We start from the raw sequence: 21,792 nt of genomic DNA, 5'->3' as shown, positions 1-21,792 counted from the left end.
AAGTAGGATGTGTTATATATTAAAGTAGCATTCTAATATGGACATGTGAAATAATAAGTAACAGATCAGAAAACTGAAAAAGATTGGGATAAGGATCTATTAATTGCTCTGATACCAGTACCTTGGCGCCAAATGAATAATATAAATTTGGAAGGGACGTGTGAAGTGTCCATGTCCTACAGTATGGATCTTTTGGAGAAAAAGTCCCTGGGATACATACAGTCTGGAGTTTAGAGCTCATAATTGCACGTGAAGCTTTTATTCCTATTTATGCCACAGGGTGTCAAACATTTCCATGAATTTATATTCACACATCTTTTTTTCCCTTTGTGATTTAAAGTTCCCTATTAATGCAGTGGCCCTTAGTTCACTAATAACTGTGGTTAGTGCTGCTCAAATATATCCCCACTGGACATTTTGTTTTAGAGTTGCTTATGCTAATTCTGAGCTCATGGTGAAATGAGAGCGCAAGTGGTGAGATTTTATCATGTCAAAAGAAAAAAAGCTATATTCTTTGGAAGGTACAGTGTGATAACTTTATTTAAAGCAAGGCCTGCACAAAGCCCTCTAGTGAAATGTTTGCTTCAAAAAAAATAGAACAAAAGTAAAAAGACAATAAGAAGGAGATTCAGTGAATAATACATTATATGATGGAATTTTTTTCCAACCCTGTTTAGTAACAAAAGAACAATTCCTTTGTGAGATATTGATCCAAGATGTATATGTAATTACTGTTTTGTTGTATGTAGAGTATAGTGCTATATATTCCTTTTTTATCCCACGCAAAGTGAATTTGGAAGAGTGTTCTTTTTTTTGCCTGCCTGTAGCATCACTGGGAATAGGATGAACTTGATGGACTTTTGTCTCTCTTTTTATGTGTATGTGAACCTAAATCAATGCCTCTCTGTTTGATCTATCAACTGCCTTAATTTGAAAGTGACAATAGGGAGCATGGAAATGATTGGACTAGCGCTGACACTTTCTTCACCCCAAAATGAGACATTTGAGTCCTTCTTTATACTCTAAAGCAAGAGCAGGTGTCAATGGCAGCTTGCCAGAGGAGAGATGGGCGACACAGGGAAAAACTTCAAAAGATAGCCAGAAAGAGAAAGCAGTCAGAAATGTCTATCAAATCCTAAAAGGTTCAGCGCTTTCAAAGGGCCTCCTCTGAGATTTGTTTCTTACCTTGCTTTGATTCATTTTTTATCTGCGTTTTCTTTCATTTCATTTCTCTCTTTGGCACAAGACAGGGGAATCGATAACGGAGCGGGGATGCTGAGCTTCATGTTAATACACATTCTTTAAAGTCCCTGCTGCTGCAAGGGACTGAAATACATCATTTCCAGTAATTGGTCTAAGTGTAGGTAGGAGAGTAATGGTATTGTGGATGACTTCTAGAGAACATAAACCTAATAAGAAAATAGGACCTTTTGAATCTCATTTTTAGACTGTCTTTCCTACATGGATAGTTAGAGGCATTTTTGTATAGATTTATGGTTAAAGTAGTTGGAACTAAAATAGGAAATTTTATGGATCAAAAGTAAATCAAGTAAAACCAGTGTTTGAAACAAGTACTTAGAAAAAGATATAAAACGCATGCTCAAGCAACAAAAACTCCTCTTGGTAACATGTTGCAAAATTGAAAATTAAGGAAAAAACATCATTACTTATAACAAAACTCTAAATGTTCTTTAAAACAAGTGACAACCTACAATATTGCGGCCTATAAGCATGACTGTGCGCCTTCACTATGTTAAAAATAAACAAATTAGATTGTATATAATAAGATTAATACAAATTGAATTATCCGATTTTATATAGTACACATACTGTTAATACAATTCCATTGGTGGAAAAATGCCAGCACTCAGTTTATAGAAATTGGATGTTTTACTATAAGACCACAAAAAAATCAGAACTAAGTTATAGTTCTGAGTTATAGTTTGGATTAATCTGGTCAAACTTGCAGTACTCCAAATAAATATTTTTTTAATATGTCTGCAAGTTTTTGTAGTTACATGAGTTACACTATTTGCATTTGTATCCAGGCCCTGGAACCAAACGAGCTCCAAAGTAAAACATAAATCTATGGTTAAATGCCAACACACACACAGGTAGAATATAGGTGCAGAAGTTAAACATGGATGCTCAATTGTGGACAAACATGTTTAGGCAATTGGTAAGATAGGGGTCCCTTCACAAAATGTTGCTATGTGGACTGAAACTGTATCTGCACCCTGTTGTCTTGGTTGTGCTGATCACTTCTTAGAATACATTTTCAGTTTATGGGCTGAACAATACTTTCTGTGGCTTCTAGCACCTCAGCCACACTGCAGTGGGTCAGGGTATTTAAAAGATGAAGAATAACTCCTTGTGACATGTAGCAAGTCTTTAGGACTTGCCAATGGGATGTTGGTGATGATGCTAGTAAGATGGATTACTATATGGCCATTCTTAAATTTCAAACGTCAAATATTTATTAATCAAAGTCAGACAGGCACTAATTCTCTGAATTAATATTCTGTTGTGTTTTTCAAGGAATTCCATGAGCGAGAGATGTTTCCTTCAATCATTATTGTTCTGCCGGGCCAAGTGGGCATTCTTCTTTTTCCCTCTATAATAACATAGGGAGTTTTACTGGTGTCTAAGAATCATCATGATCATTTTCCCTTTAACAAGAAGCTTTTAAATTCAGTAAATTGATTGGGGTTAACTTATCCCCTAAATTTTGTTCTCCAGATTAAATATCTAAGACAATATATTTTTAACCACATTATTTAGAAATAATAGTTATTAGATGGTTTGCTACACAAAAAACTTTAATTGTGCCATATTTTTCCATTGACGGTTCAGTTGCAAAATACATGTTAAGTAAATAAAACAACTGGCTAAGAAGAAAACATTAACATTGGACATATTTTTCCATTAATTGCCTTAATTATGTTTAACCGGTAATCTTATATTTTTAAAAATTATTGCAAGAAGATTATAATATCACTGTGCCTTAATACTGCGAGCCTTGCCTTACATACCTTGCAATTTACAACAATTGCAAGGTCGAGTAGCCCAATGGCCTATGTATGATTTTAGGCTATGACATCTTTGACATATAACTGAGTCTCACTGGGCTAATTTAGATATTGTTCATCCTAAGCTAAAAATTATTTAGTACTCAGCCAACAGTTCTGCCTAGGCAAATATCCAATTGTTTGGCAATATAGCTATATGACTAAATTGCTAGCTTAAGAGTATATGATTGGGTGTAGATTTCTAGGAATACAGATCCACAACAATCAATATGTTTTTATCTTTCAAAAGATCATTCTGGTTTCTGTCTGGCTAGCCATACAAATATACACTATGGGGCAGATTTATCAAAGTACGATTTTCGTACCTTTAAAAAGCACAATACAAAAAAATCTTATCAATTATGATTTTTTTGTATCGTGCTTATTAAAGTATGAAAAATTTGGATCTGGAAATACGAAAAAAACGTATATTATTGTATAATTTCCAAAAAGTACGATTTTTTTGTATCTCAGCGATCGTAAACTGCAGGAAAACCTTTCTGACTTTGAACCTTCTGTGCATGATTTTGGAAGCCTCCTATTAGACTCAATGGCACTCTGTAGCTTCAACCTGGCCCAACGAAAGTCACGATACTGAAGCTTGAATCAATCCCAAACTTTCGTACTCGGCACGACAATACAATATTGTTGCGCTTTTTGTAGCAAAGTACAAAAAGTCGTACAAATGTACAAAAATTTTGCAGAAAATACACAAAAGTTGCAACCTTTAAAATATATATATATTTTTGGTATTCGGACCTGTCGTACTTTGATGAATGTGCCCCTGTGTCTCACAGAGGGACTATTGCCCACTGCAGAGTGCCATATACAGAACGTGTTAATGGTTAGTGAATCCTATATAATTTTTTATCTAATAAAATTTTACAAAATCCACCTACTTAATAAGCAATTCTTAATAAATTGTCTGTAACTCACAAAGATGTACAATACAGCAATGCTGAGACTAGGGATATGCATGGTAGAAATTTGACAAGGTCATTGTTTCTCAAGCTGTGAGCCAGCCTGCATTGTGGATGTGCATTTTGTTTCCTCCCTAGATTGATGTATTTATAGTGCCAGGTGAAAGCATGAACCATTACTGGTTGTTATTTGGTAAAACATTTATTATTATTTGAAAGGGCATGTTGATATCCTTGCACTGTAATTGTATTGTAATTGACATACTGTTCTCAAAGTAAAATGGTATTCTCGGTGTGCTGACAAAAAATATTTAAAACCCAGCACCTTGCTTGCAACTTAATATCAACACTTTGAATGTAAAAAGCCTAATTTGTTTGTTATGTTCAGTTAAAACAGATGTGGGTGCATTTCACAAGTGTAAAAATTGCTAGACAAATAGTAGGTATTAAAAATACTGGGCCATTTGTAAATGAAAAACTTATGTCTTCACAAACTTTAGTTTATAAAGCCATTTTTATTAAATATATCCCCACTATCTGTCTGATGTACTTGTAAAGAGTAACTGTGTCCCCTAACAAGTAACCTTTATCCAGTGAAAAAAAAACCCAACCCTGACAGTCTTCATCGTTTAGTTCTACCTTTCCTTTTACCAGTCTGGTTGCATGTCTCAGCATGCTCTCCAGCTCTTTATTATCCTTCTGGAGCCAAAAACTGCACTGCATACTCAAGGTGAGGCATAAAGATCCAGTGATCCATAAAGTGATCCAAACTATGTTTTCATCCCTTAAGTTTATGCCCTTTTATGAAAGACAGTACTTTACTTGCTTTAGTAGCCACAAACAGACATTGCCTAGAGTTACACAGTTTGTTATCCACAAACATCCCCAAATCTTTCTCCATTAAAGGAACAGTAACACCAAAAAATGAAAGTGTATAAAAGTAACTAAAATATAATGTGCTGCTGCCCTGCACTGGTAAAAGTTGTGTGTTTACTTCAGAAAGTCTACTAGAATTTATATAAGTAAGCTGCTATGTAGCCATGGAGGCAGCCATTCAAAGGAGAAAAGGCACAGGCACATAGCAGATAACAGATAAAACACTATTGTATTCTACAGAACATATCTGTTATCTGCTATGTAACCTGTGCCTTTTCTCCTTTTTTCCAGCTTGAATGGCTGCCCCCATGGCTACACAGCAGTTTATTATATAAATTATAGTAGTGTTACTGTAGCAAACACACCAGTTTTACCAGTGCAGGGCAACAATGCATTATATTTGTATTACTTTAAAGCTCTTTAATTTTTTGGTGTTACTGTTCCTTTAAGAAAATTAATTAACTAATTTTGGAACAGCTGAAATTAATGGGCATTTTGCAATTTTTTACATAATGTAGTTTGTTACTGTGCACAAAAAGGGAAATAATAATTTTAGAACCCAACCCTATTTCCCTCTACCATCTACTGTATGTAATGGAGTAGAGGGCAACATCTTAAAAATAAATTGCAGGGGTTGCCCTACCCTCCTTATAGCTTTTCACACCATGCCGTTGATATCCTTTTCCCCCACTCTTGACCAACTAAGCCAACTACAAAAATGAGCAGTGGCCCAAGATTCCTTACTATCCTTTGTATAAAACATACTCCAAAAATGCTATACACAATTTGAGTGCATCTATTACTAGTTTAGTTGGCCTTTAATTAAAAAAAAAGCTTAACATGTTTCTGTGTTGTGTGAATTAGATTGCAAATTCCATTGAGAAAATTTCTGTAAAAAGCAATATGGTGCTATATAATTAAAGAATAACAATAATAATAAACATAATCATAATAATGCATCTAAGTTTGTAATTACTGCACTGGGATTCTGAGCTGTGTAAAAGCTCTGTAGCTTCTAGAAAGATCTGCTGTTGAGGTCACCTTTGTTATACAGAGCACCAACGTTAATATGGTAAGAAGTCAATATCATTTTCTGGTTCATTTTTCTTTTGATGTTTGTATTGATTTTGTGGTGTCACACTTGGATTATTCTTTCTGATTACAACTTTGCTCAGCATTTCAAGCGTGTCTCTTTTGCTCTTCTTTCAACCTGTGCCCTCAGTCTAGCAAACCCTAGTATACTTTACAACTTTATAAACAGATTTCATCTAAATCTGTTGAAGAGGTTAGCTAAAAGCAAAAATTTGCAAAGTATTTGTCCCTTCATACTCTCATACTTGAATGCCCTATATATTAAATCAGCCTCAACCCACTCAACCTCAAAAGGTTAAAACCAGCCTTTTTTCTTAAAGGAAAAGGTCTAATCACTGGAGGGTGCCAAAATGTTATGCACCCCCCCAGTATTTGTAATCACTTATCTGATACCCCAGGTCAGTGCTTCTGTTAGCAGAAAAAAACACACCGCTCTAGGGTTCCTGCAATCAAGCAATCCCCTTCCTTCTTCTACCTCTGCACTGTTTGCGCACATGCAATAGAATGAAAAGCCAAGCTTAAAGAAAGTCGACTTTTTCACTCCACTGCATGTGTTGGCCCAGGATTCCAAAGATAGATAAAGGAAGGAAGAAAATTGCTTGGTCACATGAACCCCCAATTTTCTGCTCTCCGCGTATTCAAATAGGTATCTAACTGCTTAAGGTGGCCATACACAATAAGATCCGCTCACCTGGCGAGGTCGCCAAGCGAGCGGATCTTCTCCCCATATCCCCCAGCTACAGGTGGGCCATATTGGGTGAATTCAGGCTAATTCGGTTGAATTAGAATGCCGGTAATAGGCGCAGTTGGTCCGACTAAATTTTTTAACCTGCACGATCAATATCTGCCCGATTTCAGGCCAGATGTCAGTCGGGCAGGCCCACCGTTTGTGCCCCTACAAGCTAAAGATAAGCTACAATCAGCCTGTGTATGGCCACCTTTAGTTTATTGAAAAAGTACACAGCCTCCATGAAAAGCAAAAACAAATGGGTATAATTTATTTGAAACAAAAACATACTGTATATATGGTGTAATAGAGTGCACCTATACAGAGCTGATAGACTAAAACCTTATCATTTAATAGACAGGAGATGTGACAGCTTAAAGAAAGCCACAGTACACTTCAAAGAACATGAATATGGAGCATGCACATGACTGCAGCAGGCTAATTAGTTCCTCAGATAAAACTGTGTGAGATCACCAAATGCCATTTGCTAGGCTGTATATATGTAGGACAGGCTTTTTATTTTTTAAAATGCTTTAACAAGTATTAATTTAGTTTGCGAATGTAGATTCCAACTTATCATCCTAAAGGCAATTGTACATTTATTTTGTGATCAACACCGGATTTATAATTTCAGCGCCCAGAGGCCACCCCCCTTTAGCGCCCGCCACCCAGGATCACATACGGAGGACTGGGGACAGGACACATTGACGTTTTCTGCCATTTTAAATACTAGAGGCCGCTCCCTGGCTCATATGATATACTGTGTGCCCACACAAACCAAAGGCACATGTACATACTAATTTACATCAGCCAATTAACAGGAACTCTATCTTTTACTCAGTTACACAGTTCTTCATGTAACAGCATCTGTAATATCTTTTGTCATGTGGTCTCTGAGAGAGCATAGAGACCTTCCCAAAATAGCAGCACAAGGTAGAAAATGTAGACGTGCAATATTTACCAATATGTATATGCCACTATGGTAAGATTCTGTAATAGATTATGATATACATTATCTGTTGTCTAAGGGGCTGATTTACTTACCCACGAACGGGTCGAAATGAGTCCGATTGCGTTTTTTTCGTAATGATCGGTATTTTGCGATTTTTTCGTATGTTTTGCGATTTTGGTAATTTTTCGTTACCAATATGATTTTTGCGTAAAAACGCAAGTTTTTCGTATCCATTACGAAAGTTGCGTAAAAAGTTGCGCATTTTTCGTAGCGTTAAAACTTACGCGAAAAGTTGCGCATTTTTCGTAGCGTTAAAACTTACGCGAAAAGTTGCGCATTTTTCGCGTAAGTTTTAACGCTACGAAAAATGCGCAACTTTTTACGCAACTTTCGTAATGGATACGAAAAACTCGCGTTTTTACGCAAAAATCGTATTGGTAAAGAAAAATTCGTAAAGAATCCGAAAAAATCGCAAAACATACGAAAAAGTCGCAAAATGTTCGTTTTCAAGTCGGAACTTTTCCAATTCGGGTCGGATTCGTGGGTTAGTAAATCAGCCCCAATGTATGGCGTAAATTGCTTCTAATGTGTGTTTAAGTCTCATTTGAGGTAACAGCACAAATATATTCAGATACATATCTATAATGCTGTAAAGTCACAGACCCTCTTTTAGATTTATGCACCTCTAAGGAGCAATATGGAAAATAGAGCTCAATTGTAGAGAGGCATTGCTGACAGGTGGTGTGTATGTGCTTGTGGTAAGGTCAAGCTCCCAGCAAAAAAGCAGACCTGAATGTGATAATGGGTTAGACCTAGGGACAGATTTATCAAAACCAAATGTGGGAATTCTAGAGTTTTTTTTCTACCAAGATTAACTCACTTTTTAAAAAAAGCATGAATGTCTACTTATTTAGTAAAACATATGATTATAAAAAGAACAGGTTAAATAAAAAAACGCAAATAGAATCAGAATAAGAATATGTACCGGTAAACCTCAAAATCCTTTTTGTAAGAATTACAAAAAAAATCCTAAAACCACAAATTAAATTTAGATTGTTACAACTTGCCTAGGTCAGCTCTACTGACTTCAACATGACCTTGTCAGTGTTTTTCATGGTTTTTACGCGTAATAAATGGCGATTTTTTTTCTTGTTTTCAAGTAATTAGTATAATCCAGGATTTTTTAGTGCTAAAAATTACGATTTGTGAAACAAACAAAATACAAATGTTAGTAAATGGGCCCCCTAGTGAATGGCACAAATGGCAAACTGTCTCATGCTAAATTCCAAATTGATGTAATGGCAAACTTTTTAATGTAAGGTATTTGATAAGATCATGGGTGGGGCTTCTGTTCTGCAGTACACTTATTGGCATACCAATCATACCATGCAGGGTGTCTAGCAAAAAACCCTGTATAAATGGATTGCCCCCAAATGGCACAACTCATAAAGCACTGACATTTCTTTACTTCTATGATGGTGTTATACATTAGAGGAAGAAAAAGTGAACCTGAAACCTTTTATAATTACAGTTTCCCTCAATTTCTTTCCAATGCAAAGCACATTTTGCTGAGCAAAATGAATAGGCACATCAGCAAAAACACTCTTGTCACAGTGGGTAGCCTTAATCTAAAATTAACGAGAAGCCACAGAATTGGCAAGCCACTGCCAATTAAAACATATTAATTCAGCTTATTCAGTAGGTACTTTAGGCAAAGTTTCTGTGACAAGAGCATCTTATTATTGTATTCACGTCAGGGTAGACTGTCTTTGCCATCAGTCTATATATAATTCTGTTGCAGTATAAATGAAAATGAAACCACATGCACATAGATCATAGCATCTTTCCACTATATATCATATAACGGATTATCCATGCACACAGTGTATCCTGGACAACCAAGCATATTTTTTCTGTTAGAAAGATTGGAAAGCTCTATATGTAATATGCAATAACAGAGATACAACATATACACAATGGCAAATGTAAACATTTTGCACAGTACCATTCCTCTTACATCTCCAGTTACCAAGGTAGCTCCAACATTTCCCCCCACTCCAGTGAAATTCAGTGTAACTCTATGATAATGTCAGTATCATAAAAGATGCAGCTATTGTGTATTTTTAAAAAGTATTAAGAACATAAGGAAAAATACACAAAAGATAAAAATAAAGACACAGGTGCTACAAGTTAAAGGTTAAGTTAAATGTTGAAATTTTCCTGGGGGAAATAAAAAATTGTCATTGCTGGGAAAATACATGTCTTGAAAGAATATTTAAATTGGCATCATATTAGGACTATTTTAACCACCTTGGTCCTTTCAGGGACAAAATACATGGGCAAAGCATCATTTTTAGCCTGCAGGCAGTATGAAAGACATTGGGCATTTCAAATGGATATACCTTGAGAATGCGAATGTAAGCAAGATATATCTACAGTATGTGCATCAGATACATTCTATGACTTCTGTCTCTTAATACTGAAGTGATATTTTTCAGCCAAAACTCAAACAAAAATTCTATTGTCAACAAAACTGACAACATTAGAATAAGTGCTGTCCGTGGGCATTTCTTGACAAATAACGCAATATATTGTCGAGGCACAATACTGCAAATGATAGTTATAATACAAAAGTAAATCACTGCAGAGGAAGGATGTGATATAGATGAAATATATAACTTAATAACTTATATAAGTTAATTTGCAACTACAAGTGCGGGCAGGCTAAAATAAAAGCAAGGCTGTGCGAATATTGACACTATACATTAGGGGATTTGCATTCAAATATGTTCCTTCCACTTAATATAATTTCATTGAGAGCCACTGGGTCTGCCTTGCCTCTTCTTTATAATCATGGGCAAGTGTACTTACTGATGCTGGGAAACCCTAGAGCTGCTGAGCTTGGCAGTTCCTATAGCACAAATTGTGTCCAGAGAACTGGAAGCCATTTTGAAATGATGCAATTCCCACTCTGAGATGCTAGCTAAAACTGAATGCAATTCAGAGAAAATGCACGCACACTGGATTTTTGGGGAAAAAAACAATGCAAATTTGTGTGTCTGAAAATTGCACATTTCATCTGGTAAGTAAATGTACCATACAGTGTCTAGGCATTGGTCTACCTACATATATAACATAAAAGTCTACAGTTGTGATCAGTATAATGTATACACTCACTTTCTACCAAAATCTCTTCCAACATATTTAATCAATAATATAAAAAAATAAGCACATGTGAATGCAGCAACACTTTGTTTAGATTCAATAGGGTTAATTCTCTACCAAATGAATACTTGCCTTTTCTTACAAACTATAATTTAGCAACCCAGATACAGTATAAAACATTAAGTCTAAACAAAAGTGTGCCTTAACTTTGTTATATTGAACTTCTTGTGATTATCATATTTTTTCTAAAACAAATTGCAGTTTATACAGGGACAGAAGTAGTAATGGAACTGTTTGCATGGAAACATAACAGAATTTAGTGTGCTGGTTCTTTCCCTGCAAGACCTTGTCAACTCTTTGTATGTGTTTGTGTAAAGGCATTCAACTGGCAAGAAAAAAGGATCAAGTCTTCTCCCTTACCTCTGCAGGCACCTGCCGCTCCGAGGTGATATATGCCAGCAAGAACATGCCAAATGGCCTTCTGCTCAATAGCTGTGAATCCCAGAACCTCCATGGCAGATTGAAGCTGAACAAATGCTGCAGATGCCTTCTGCTTCTCCTCAGGCTGAGGGAAAAGAGTGGATAGGCATTAGCTCAAGTAGCAAAACAGCACATTAGAACCCAGTGTTTTATTATGGGCTTTATGAAGCATCAAGCACAAACAAATCAAAGCACAAGTACTGTTATGGTAGGACAAAGAACTAATATACCTGACAGAAAACAAAACTTTAAGAGGAAAGACAGTAATGATGGCATGTTAAGAACTCAAAGCACCTGAATTAGATGTACAAAACTTTATTTTCTCTGTTTTAATGCAGTTATTTTCAATATATATCTAGTATATATAGCATACAATCTATATTTATCATATAGTTTGATTAATATTGTATATAAATTAATTTAACAGAGACTAACATAAATATAATTCTTAGCCACAGACTGATTTGTTTAAAAGACATTTGCGAATGTGAAACTGAATAAGTGAGAATTCATACATATGGTTGAACTTGATGGACGTATGTCTTTTTTCAACCCAACTTACTATGTTACTATGTTACTATGTTACTATACAGTATATAATGTATGAGCTAATGAAAATTGTGCAAAGATATTTTTTTAAAAGTGTAGAATTTCCAGGGATCTGGCATCACATAGCATTGTGCTTGAGAAATAAAGAGTAACTTTAACAATACAACCATTAACAGAGCCTTACCACCGAGTAACAGTATTTTGGTTGCTGGGACCTGTGTAGCTGACACACAGACATCATTTTAAATTCCAGCCCCACAGACTGGGAACCACTGATTTAGAACTAAATATGTTATTATGTATTGTATCCATATTTTGAGGGGGGAATGAGTTCATGCACCAGTGCTACTAGATGCAATTCTATGAGCAAGCATCACAGACTGAATGCTATGCTTGGTATGGGCTTCAATGGGTATGTGTCAAGTGGTAGATTGGACAGAATGTCTGTATAGATCCAGATATAGCAGAGCATATACAAGCTCATTAGGTGCAACTTTAAAATGCCAGTTCATATTTCTTCTGTAAGTACACTTGATGAAGGATTCTGCTTGGCCCGAAACATGTAGTACTATATATCGCTGAACAATAGTCTGATGCACTGACAAATTCTGTGATGCTTCCTGTGGATGTTGTGATGAAATATTAATAAATATGTGAAATTGCAAGTTTTTATTACAGGTAGTTCAGGAACCTACTAGGAAAAAATGCTCTAAGGGACCAAGGAATGTAACAGACTACGCTGACGCTCAAACAGGTGTTGAAATGTTTGTGGACACATAGCCTACATATAGCAAATGTGGAAAAAGCCCTGGAAAATAGCAAAGGAGATTAAAATTTAGGGTAGTGGTTGTTGAAATTCTTAAGCCTTCTTAGAGGTCCAAATTTTAATCAAAGGTTCACCATTTTTTCATTTTATTTTAACAAGATTACAGGAAAACATTTGTGATAGAATAAGTAAGACAAAATACATTACATCCCAAATATCACCATAACTGCCCATCAAGCTGGACCTTCAGTTTCGTCCCAAACTTTACCCTAAGTGGTCTTTAGACTCTACCTGCTACTGATCCACACCCACAGATTGGGAAATGCTGGTTTAGGGGAATACCTTTTTTTTTTTTTTTTTAATTGAGTGTCTTTATTAGAAATAACAATAAATGTGATACATATTTTTGAGATTGAGTGATGCCATATGTTCAAACATGTTATTTGATTTTAACAAATTCAACAAATTTATGACCTTTTAGTTAACAAGGTATATCCAAGGGTTTAAATTCATCAACAGACGTATTTGGAGAGTTCAGAATATCTTACTAAGGGTTTGCAGGTTGTGGTAGTCCTTTTTGATTCCGATTGGTCAATAGTCTGTCAACATGGTGATTAGGGGAATACTTTAAGATGAGATTACAAATATAATAGGTAGAGTTATATAATGCTAAAGCTAATAAGTGTAGTTAAATGTAATGTGTGGTGAGTAGCTAATGAGGTGGATAAGCTTGGAAGAAGACCGGAATGGAATCTAATCCACAGTGATTTACAATGGTAAAATGTGATTTGATAAGGGAATGCATTTGGATATATTACAGAAATTTTCCAAAAGCAAAAACAATATGATTTAGCCCCTGACTGAAATACTGTGCGCAAATAGGTGCACAAAATACGATAAAGTCACGGCGATGATGAAAAAGTTGCGACAAATACGAAAAAGTCGCGACGGCGATGAAAAGACGCCAACATTTTCGTTTCCAATCCGAATTTTTGCCATTCGGGATTCGAATTCGTGCTTTGGTAAATCTGCCCCTAAGTGAACTTCTCTCCTTTTTATCTGCTTTCAGGTGTGATTTTTTTATTGCCCACATGTTTGAAACAATCTTATTTATTCACAATTTTGAAAGGGTGCCAATAATTTTGTCCAGTCCATTTTTGGAGTTTTGTGTGACATTATGTCCAATTTGCTTTTTTTCCTCCCTTTTTGTTCTGTTCCAATACACACAAGGGAATAAACATGTGTATAGCAAAACATGTGTTACTGCAATACTTTTCTGTGAGAAATACTTGATTTTCTGGAAAAATTTCTGGGGTGCCAACAATTTGGGCCATGACTGTATGAATAAGTTGAAAGAACCAGAGAACAACCCTCATGATGTATTAAAAGGGAACTTATCAATGTTTTAATGATCCAGAAGGAATTTGTAAATGTAATTACATTTTGAAATAACTTTAAATTCATTGAAATCTTTATGAATATCGGAAGCATGCTCAGAATAATTTCTATTTTAAAGGAGAAGGAAAGGCTAGTAAAGAGTTAATCTCAAACTGCAGGCATACCTTCAGTTGTCTCAATAGTGCCCTTAAGTCTCCCCATATTCTCCTGTTCGGAAGATCTGAAGCCAAACAGGAAGAAAAAACGCTGAGCTGTGTAAAGAAAGTTCCCATAATGCCTCGCTCCTGCACAGACACTGGGACCAAGTGAACATGCTCAGTTAGTAAGACTATGAGTCAACTTCCTGCTGATTGGCTCAGATCCACATTCCTAAGGAGGGGGAGTGAGTTCTTAGCATTCTTGAGGGAGGAGAGAGCAGGAAGCTGAAAGCTGCGTGTCTCTAGCAGAGGAAAACAGACACAACTAATCTTTTTACAGAGAAGTCAGTGCAGCGTTTCTGTGAGTGCTTATGGCTGTATTTACATAGACCTTTCTGATAAAGCTTACTTAGTTTTTACCTTTCTTTCTCCTTTAAACAGGCAACACGAGGGTCAAGAATAGGAGTATTGATTGATTCCATATAGATGCAGGTTGGCCACATTCATTAATTAAATGAGCCTACTATTTAAAGGAACAGTAACAGTAAAAATTTTTATTAAAAAAATTAAAAGTACACCTTCTAAACAATACCCATATCCAGCTGCATTGTATTTAATCACATACTATTTAGCCAAAAAATCATCAATAACCCTCCTCTCCATGCTATGGACACCTTTTTGAAGAAAGGCGATATGGCGACTCACCACTCTGTACGAGCGCGCCCCCGACATCTCTCCTCTTCACATAACATCCGGCCGTAACCCGGAAGCTCAGTTATGGCTGTGAAGAGGAGGGGGAGAGATATCCTACTGGAACAGCTGAGGGGGGGGGGAAGGCTGTTGAAGGGAACGAGCGGAGAGCTGGGTGAGAGGTATGTGAAGGGAGTTCTGCCAGACACGCTGGGGTTAAGGCTGCTAGACGGAACGCTTGGGTAAGTATGCAATGGGGGAAGGGAGTTATGGCAGGCACGCTGGGGGGAAGGCTGCTGAATGTACCTGCGCTTGCTGAGAGGTATCCGAAGGGGAAGGGACTTTGTGACAGACACGTGGGTGGATGGCTGTTGAAGGGAAGCCGGTAGCAGAGCATTAGCTGGTTGCTAAGCAACGCGATGCATGGAGGCGGGATTTTCAAAAGCAAAACCAGGAAGAAGCTGACGGCAGCGCGCACGTAGAGGAGAAGCAGCTTTCAGGCCCTGCAAGATGGCGAAGACCCTATATACTCCAGAGGAAAGTGGCGATTTGGATTTTTTACTGATGTATTATAGGAAAGCAGCATGCAGCAGAGCATTTGAAGTAAAAACTGTAAGTTGATTGATTGGGACTGGGATGTCTAAAAGGTGTTACTGGTCCTTTAAGGCGGACTATTTTGAGATCAGTGTCTAAGTTTTGTAAAAAAATAAAACCCTTTTTTAATTTTTAAGTGATATATATATATATATATATACTGTATACTTTAAATCCATTTCATTGTTCTTGCTTTAAATTAGATGATATTTACTGAACGTTTTTTTAAACTTTTTTTTTATTTACTCCGTTTTTATTAGAGTATTGTCACAAGATAGCAGAGTACAGTGGCAAAGCACATTTATAAAAACAGCTTTATTCAGTTATTATTAACAGAAGTCCATTATCTATTCTGGCTAAAAAAACATTTCCTTCTATACTATGAAAACAGTAAGATATCATATCACTGTAAATTGGGTTGCTTTTGTGAATATAAAGGAATATTAGAGTGTTATCACATTTTTATAAAAAGAGCCTTCAAGATGACACATGATCTTCTGCAGTTTAATGAGCAACTGCTACATTTAATACTTAAGAGATGATAAAAGACTATCCTCTACAACCAAAGCCAACAAGCTAAATGTAGAACTCACTAGAGCTGGTGAATATTTAATATTTTAAATTCAATAGAGGTAACAAGCTGATAAGAACAGGCACCCACTCGTCCATGCAGAATTTGCTATGTAATTAAGTAGAAACTCTTAACATAAAATAAGAAAAATATACCATGACCAAAAAATCATCATTATAGCTTATAAAATGGGTTTGAAAATGGGAACTGAAAAAAAATGATTCTTTTATGAACTGAAAAAAATGGTTTTTAATGCTATATTTAAGTCCAGAAACAAGATGGCAATAGAACCCTTGCACAAGGATAAAGTGTTGATTTCTCTGGGGAAAGCATATCAAATTCAAATTAAAATTCAATCAATTCAAAATTCAAATCAAATTCAATTACAAAACAAAGATGGGGTTTGTGACTTCATTAGGCAACTGTAGCAACTTAAGGCTATGTCCATATGTTGTGGTTTTATGTCCCTTTCACAGATCACAATATAAATTCCAAATACACAATGGAAAAGGTAGCAAGGTTTGCATATAGATTACCCCAATAGCCTAAACAATGTAAAATCTCAGAAAAAAATTATTTGGTTATTTCTTTTGTGGGAAGCAGCAGATTCAAATTTTGACCACAGATCTCATGCAAATGCTTGGATTTGTACAATAAAATATGTATCTGCTCACTTATTTAGCAGGAGGCAAAGCAAATGACTGCAAGCTTCAAGATTCAGGTGTTACATGGCAGTGAGATTTCCATTACTGCTTTTGTGGTTGCACCTGTGAAAGACATGGTTTATCTGCTCATGACTAAACTCATTTATGCCTGGGGTGTCAATTGGATTAAAGAAAATTGTGCTTTGGACTAAAATTGCAATGCGCAGCTTAGTCAAATTTTTCTTTTCTTTTTTTGGAATAGGAAAAGATAATAGCCTACAGTGGAGGAAAAAGCAGGTGCGACAGACGAATGCATATTACATTTTTCACAAGACAAAGCAGTTTTTAATGACAGTCTTACTGGAGTGTTATAGCTCCAGCAGGAAAGGTTAAGAAAAGAGCAGCATTTTAGTTCAGGATTGGTGCCAAATGAAAACGGCAAAGGTGTTGGTGAAATTGCTATAAACATAGAAAGGGTTTGGAAAATAGCCATTAGGCGGAATAGGCGTGAGAAGACACCTAATATCCCCTCATGTATCTAAGAAATGGAATTTTAATCCAGAAAGAGAGAACTTTGAATGCAAAAAGTAGGACATTCCTTACAACTTTTATTGACCATTTAATTTCAACTTTTTTTAATGAAATAGTGGCATAGTTTGGTTGGTCACAGCATTTTCTAGGTATTGCTGGAAGGATACTTTACAAATCTTAAATATCATTGTATGCTTTTCTGTTTGGAAAGTACTTTTCAGATCCTCCAAACTGAAAGATGAAATATATAATGGCTGTGGGCCATAAATCCGTGATCTGTTCTCTATGAGTATGAGCAGGTCTAGCTAATAAGATTATCCCCTTTTGCTATACAGATGGGGAAAATGTTGGGTTGTTTTAAGTAACCTGTAATCGTAATTTTATTCTGCAGTGATTTTAAAACACATACATCTTGTAAGCAAATGTAGTCTATAGACATAGGCAAGTGTTTTTGATGTTAATAAACATTGATATTATGAGAAGCTACACTGGTCCCATCAATTTGCAAGACATACTGTAGTTAGAGAATAATGGTCATTGTAAAGGGAAAAACCATCAAGCAAATGTAGGGGATCAGATAACTCTTTCCCCTGTTTTTCTGTCTGTGACATCATCCAGCCCAGTTACAGACTGGGGAGAAACCCAATTGGCTGGCTGCCCCAGTGGGGAAAATAAAAGAGCTCTGGGGAAGGGACTTTGCCAGGACTGAACTAGGAACTGTGTCCTGAGAGAGACTGAGACAGCAGTTGGCTAAAACCACAGGGGTTTCCCAAAGCAGGGTTTATTACTGTTTCTATTTTCACATTGATATATAAAGTTTATATTTGCTGCAAAACAATGTGTGATTATTTCCTAGTGGGATCCTCCCTGAGGTATGCTCCTCAGTGTCCACTAGTCGGAGGCACTGCGCTATAAATCCCAGTTTCCCAGTATCATTTACTATTGCAATGGGAATTACAATGGGAAATACAGAGATGTGCAGTATGCAAATACAGGAGTGTATACACAAGGGTGGCATCCACAGTAAATTGACAATAGACCTTGGGTGTCCTTACACTCTGTACGGTTATATGCATTGGCAAAGGCCTTGTTTTGGCATTCTGTTTTTACCAAATGTTAAAGTTAAAACTATAGAGAATGCATACAAATGAACACACAGTTTGCCTGCTGGGCAAAGCTCATCTATTGCACCCATTATTTTTGTGGAATTCCAGTCTACAGGTTGAATAATGTCAAATGAAGGCAGCACAGTACTAGTTTTCAGAAGTTTTTGTTAAGTGATCAGATCTCTAATTGATAAAATATAGGATGTGCCCTTGAAGCTTTAGTTGGCAGTAATGGTAGAGAAGCTGACAGGACATCTGAGGGCTATAGAACAGCAATGCAATAATTAGGTCTCCAGACAGCAGCATCATACAATTCTTGGTTTGGAAAATGGCACACATGCAAATCTGGATATGTAGATTTACTGGTTCATATATATATATATATATATATATATATATACTGATGAATTCCAAAACTAAATTATGTAGAACTTCTATTTAAAAACTTCTTAAATCAAAACCATGTACAACATAGCTATTTCATAATGGGAAAGCTGCAAAAGTCTTTCAGTGGAAGACAGTGAGTTTTTCTTATCCAACTTTCTTTATTGGTTCAGGAATTTGATTGACAGTGTTGTTTCATAGAATGGATTTTTTATCAGATTTGTAAAATCAAGTATTCATTCTATGTTGATAGAATGAATTCTGTGCTATTGAATCTCCCTATTTTGTCATGAAAATCTATCTTGGAATATGCTAGTCTGTTACACCATTATACATTTTGTTTTACATAATTTTGTTAGTAACTTTACACATAACTGGTTCTGTTGTATGGATGTTATATATTTGTGAGACTGCTTGTTAAAATTTACAGAATGGAGTTTGTAATATAATGATATCCTTTTGTGGACAAAATTGATTTTGTTCTTATTATTAACTACAAATGTGTATTTTGTATACTTTTTACCAGTGTATATGGCCACACATTCATTTTGTGTACTGGAGATTGATTTTTTTGTATACAGAATGTATTTTTGTATACAAAATGTACTTGGGACAAATGGCACCCCATACAAAAGAACATCATTTGCTGCAGGTATTTATTATTGAGAAAGAGTTCATTGAATTGTTCATTACTTGATGCACCTCTACTTATTAAAAGTAACAGAAACCTCAGGATAACATTAGGAGTCTACGGAAGGTTAATCCTCAGCAATGTGAGATAGTAAGAGATACATATGGATGGCAGATGTGCAGTGGGTGTTAGAATTAGAAGCTCTGTGCACATTCTAACACAGGCAATTTAATTATAATTAGACATTTGTCCATGGAGTTTATAAAAGCCTAAAAAAAAACCCCAACCTGTCATAACAGGATCTGTAACCTATCCAAGGACACCAACACAACAGTCATCATTTAAGCTAATTTTCTTTCCTTGCAATAGCAATGCAATCTGAATATTAAGAGAACTTGGAGCTATAGCTTTGCATCTGGCCTATGAATTAATGTAAAAGGTTGCTCAGTTTGTTACTCTAAACCTAGGTTTTAACCATTTCCCCCTGGCTGATAAGGAAAAAGAAAGACTGTGGCTTACACAAATGCACATTTAATAAAAAGATAATCTGAGAAAAAAAAAGTTCAAGAAAAAATCTGTAGGCGGTTATATTGTAGTTGAGGGGAAGTGAGATGTTATATTGTACTAGTTATATCCATTGGGAGTAAATAGCAGCATTCTCTGTAGCATAGGGGCTCATAATATGGAACATGACTGGTTATACAATATCTCAGCAAAAGATAGGGTTCTTATAAAGAACATAAGCTTATGATCTTTTTACACTGTGGGGCATATTTATACTAATGTAAATGTATTTTATACCTAAAATGGCAGGCAAAATACCATCTAGTTACCATTCTAATATATAGCTAAATATGTAATATATAGCTAAATAGTGTGTATTTTATTAATTACTCAAAAACGCAAATTTCAGTTTTTTATCAAATATAAAAACCACAAAAAAATGCTAATACAAAAAAAGCCATCAAGGTCATGCAGACATCAATGGGAGCTGTCATATGTAAACTGTAACAAGCTTTATGCAATTTGTTATTTTAAAGGTTTTCTTTATTGTTCCCATTTGTAAGCGCACAACAATTCTTGCAACAATGAGGATTGCAAAGTTTTTGTTTTCAGATTCCTTTCATTTTTTTTATGCTTTTAATATTCAGGTTTTTTAATAAATGAGTAGACATTCGCGCTTTTTTTAAATAGTACATTTAGTCGTGGTTGAAAAAACCTCTAAAATTACAAAAATTCTAATTTTAGTAAATAGGCTTTTAAAAGTTATGCCTTTCTCTCTTGCTAATTTTCTAACTATGCTGGTTTCTACTTGTGTAGCTTTTAATGAATATTTTTTAGTCATGGCTATACCTTCCCTGAGTAACTTGATAACTGCACTTGTTCTAACATAAAACTAAAATTTCCTGGTGCCTTTTTGTTTTGACTCTGGCTGGGGCACTATCTGCAAGGAGTTTATATGTTCTCCAATGTGTTTTCTCTGGTTAGTCCAGTTCTCTCTTATACTTCAAAAACATACTGCCAGTTAATTGGTTTCAAAAATTAACAGTAGTGACTGTCACCGTAATAGGGGTCCTTAGATTGTAGGCTCCTTTAGGTAAAGCACTAATGCAAATTATGAAAAACCATATGAGGGCTTGTTTGTGAACCCAGTAACTGCAATTGCCCATTTATTTGCACTTTGCACACTGCATTTGGGTGTGTGCAAATTTTCACAGGCCTCTGTGCTCCATTTCGGACCCCAGTGTATTACAAATCCTTCACTTTGTATTACCTTTAACTTAGTCCCACTTCACTTACTACAGCCAGTAACTAAATACTTAACTAAAATACAACCAGAGAGTGCTGACCTTTCCCCATTAAAAATACATCAGAAATTAACTTAATTTGGTTCAGTCACCCATTGTATCCAAGAGTAAAAGTTTATTAGTAAGTGAATGTGGAACCACATAATTTTGAGTGGTTCCCTATGGAATTGTCCTGGTAATGCAGTTGTTATTGCAGGGTTGTCCTATGTCTATTCTTGTTTTTTTTTCTCTCCTAGGTACTTTATATTGAGTCACAATCTTATCTTAATGCCATAGAAGTGCTCTACCTTCCTATAGGTACTAAGCTTTGGAAAGTATACCAAACACACCCAGAGTTATTTAAATCCAGGGCTGAGAGTAATCAACAGCTCAGTAAATTTGGGAATAATAAACTATTACTAGTCAGATTATTGCAGATTAGTGCCCAGCATCCTCAGCAAGTTATGAACTATTGATATTGCTGCAAGCTGTAGTTTTTATGCTGTAATTACAGAGGCTTTTACTCTTATTCCTTTTAGGCTAATGATACCTTAACATAAAGTGCCGATGCCCATTTGTCACTTCTACACATGCATCATGCTTTGTGCTTCCAACCAATTACTGTTGGTGTTTTTTGTCTGTTGGCCATTACCCATAGGGTGTGTTATGACACTCTGTGAAATGTCTGTGTGTTTTCATAATATTCTAATGAAGGCTGCCAAGA

General features: G+C 35.8%; 1 protein-coding gene across 2 annotated transcripts in view; it reads right to left on the bottom strand.

The window, feature by feature from the left end:
* Positions 1–21,792, bottom strand: part of myo18b (myosin 18b) — a 281,470-nt gene that overhangs the window by 212,229 nt on the left and 47,449 nt on the right. For both annotated transcript variants that reach the window (XM_018090002.2, XM_018090005.2), the window contains exon 13: positions 11,221–11,365. In XM_018090002.2, coding sequence (XP_017945491.2) covers positions 11,221–11,365 — 145 coding nt within the window. The remainder of the gene's footprint in view (positions 1–11,220; positions 11,366–21,792) is intronic.

The sequence above is a fragment of the Xenopus tropicalis genome, chromosome 1 (assembly GCF_000004195.4).
Source record: "Xenopus tropicalis strain Nigerian chromosome 1, UCB_Xtro_10.0, whole genome shotgun sequence".
In the NCBI taxonomy this organism is placed as follows: domain Eukaryota; kingdom Metazoa; phylum Chordata; class Amphibia; order Anura; family Pipidae; genus Xenopus; species Xenopus tropicalis.
Note: the sequence above shows the minus strand (reverse complement) of the source record. Positions and strands in the feature narration are given on the sequence as shown.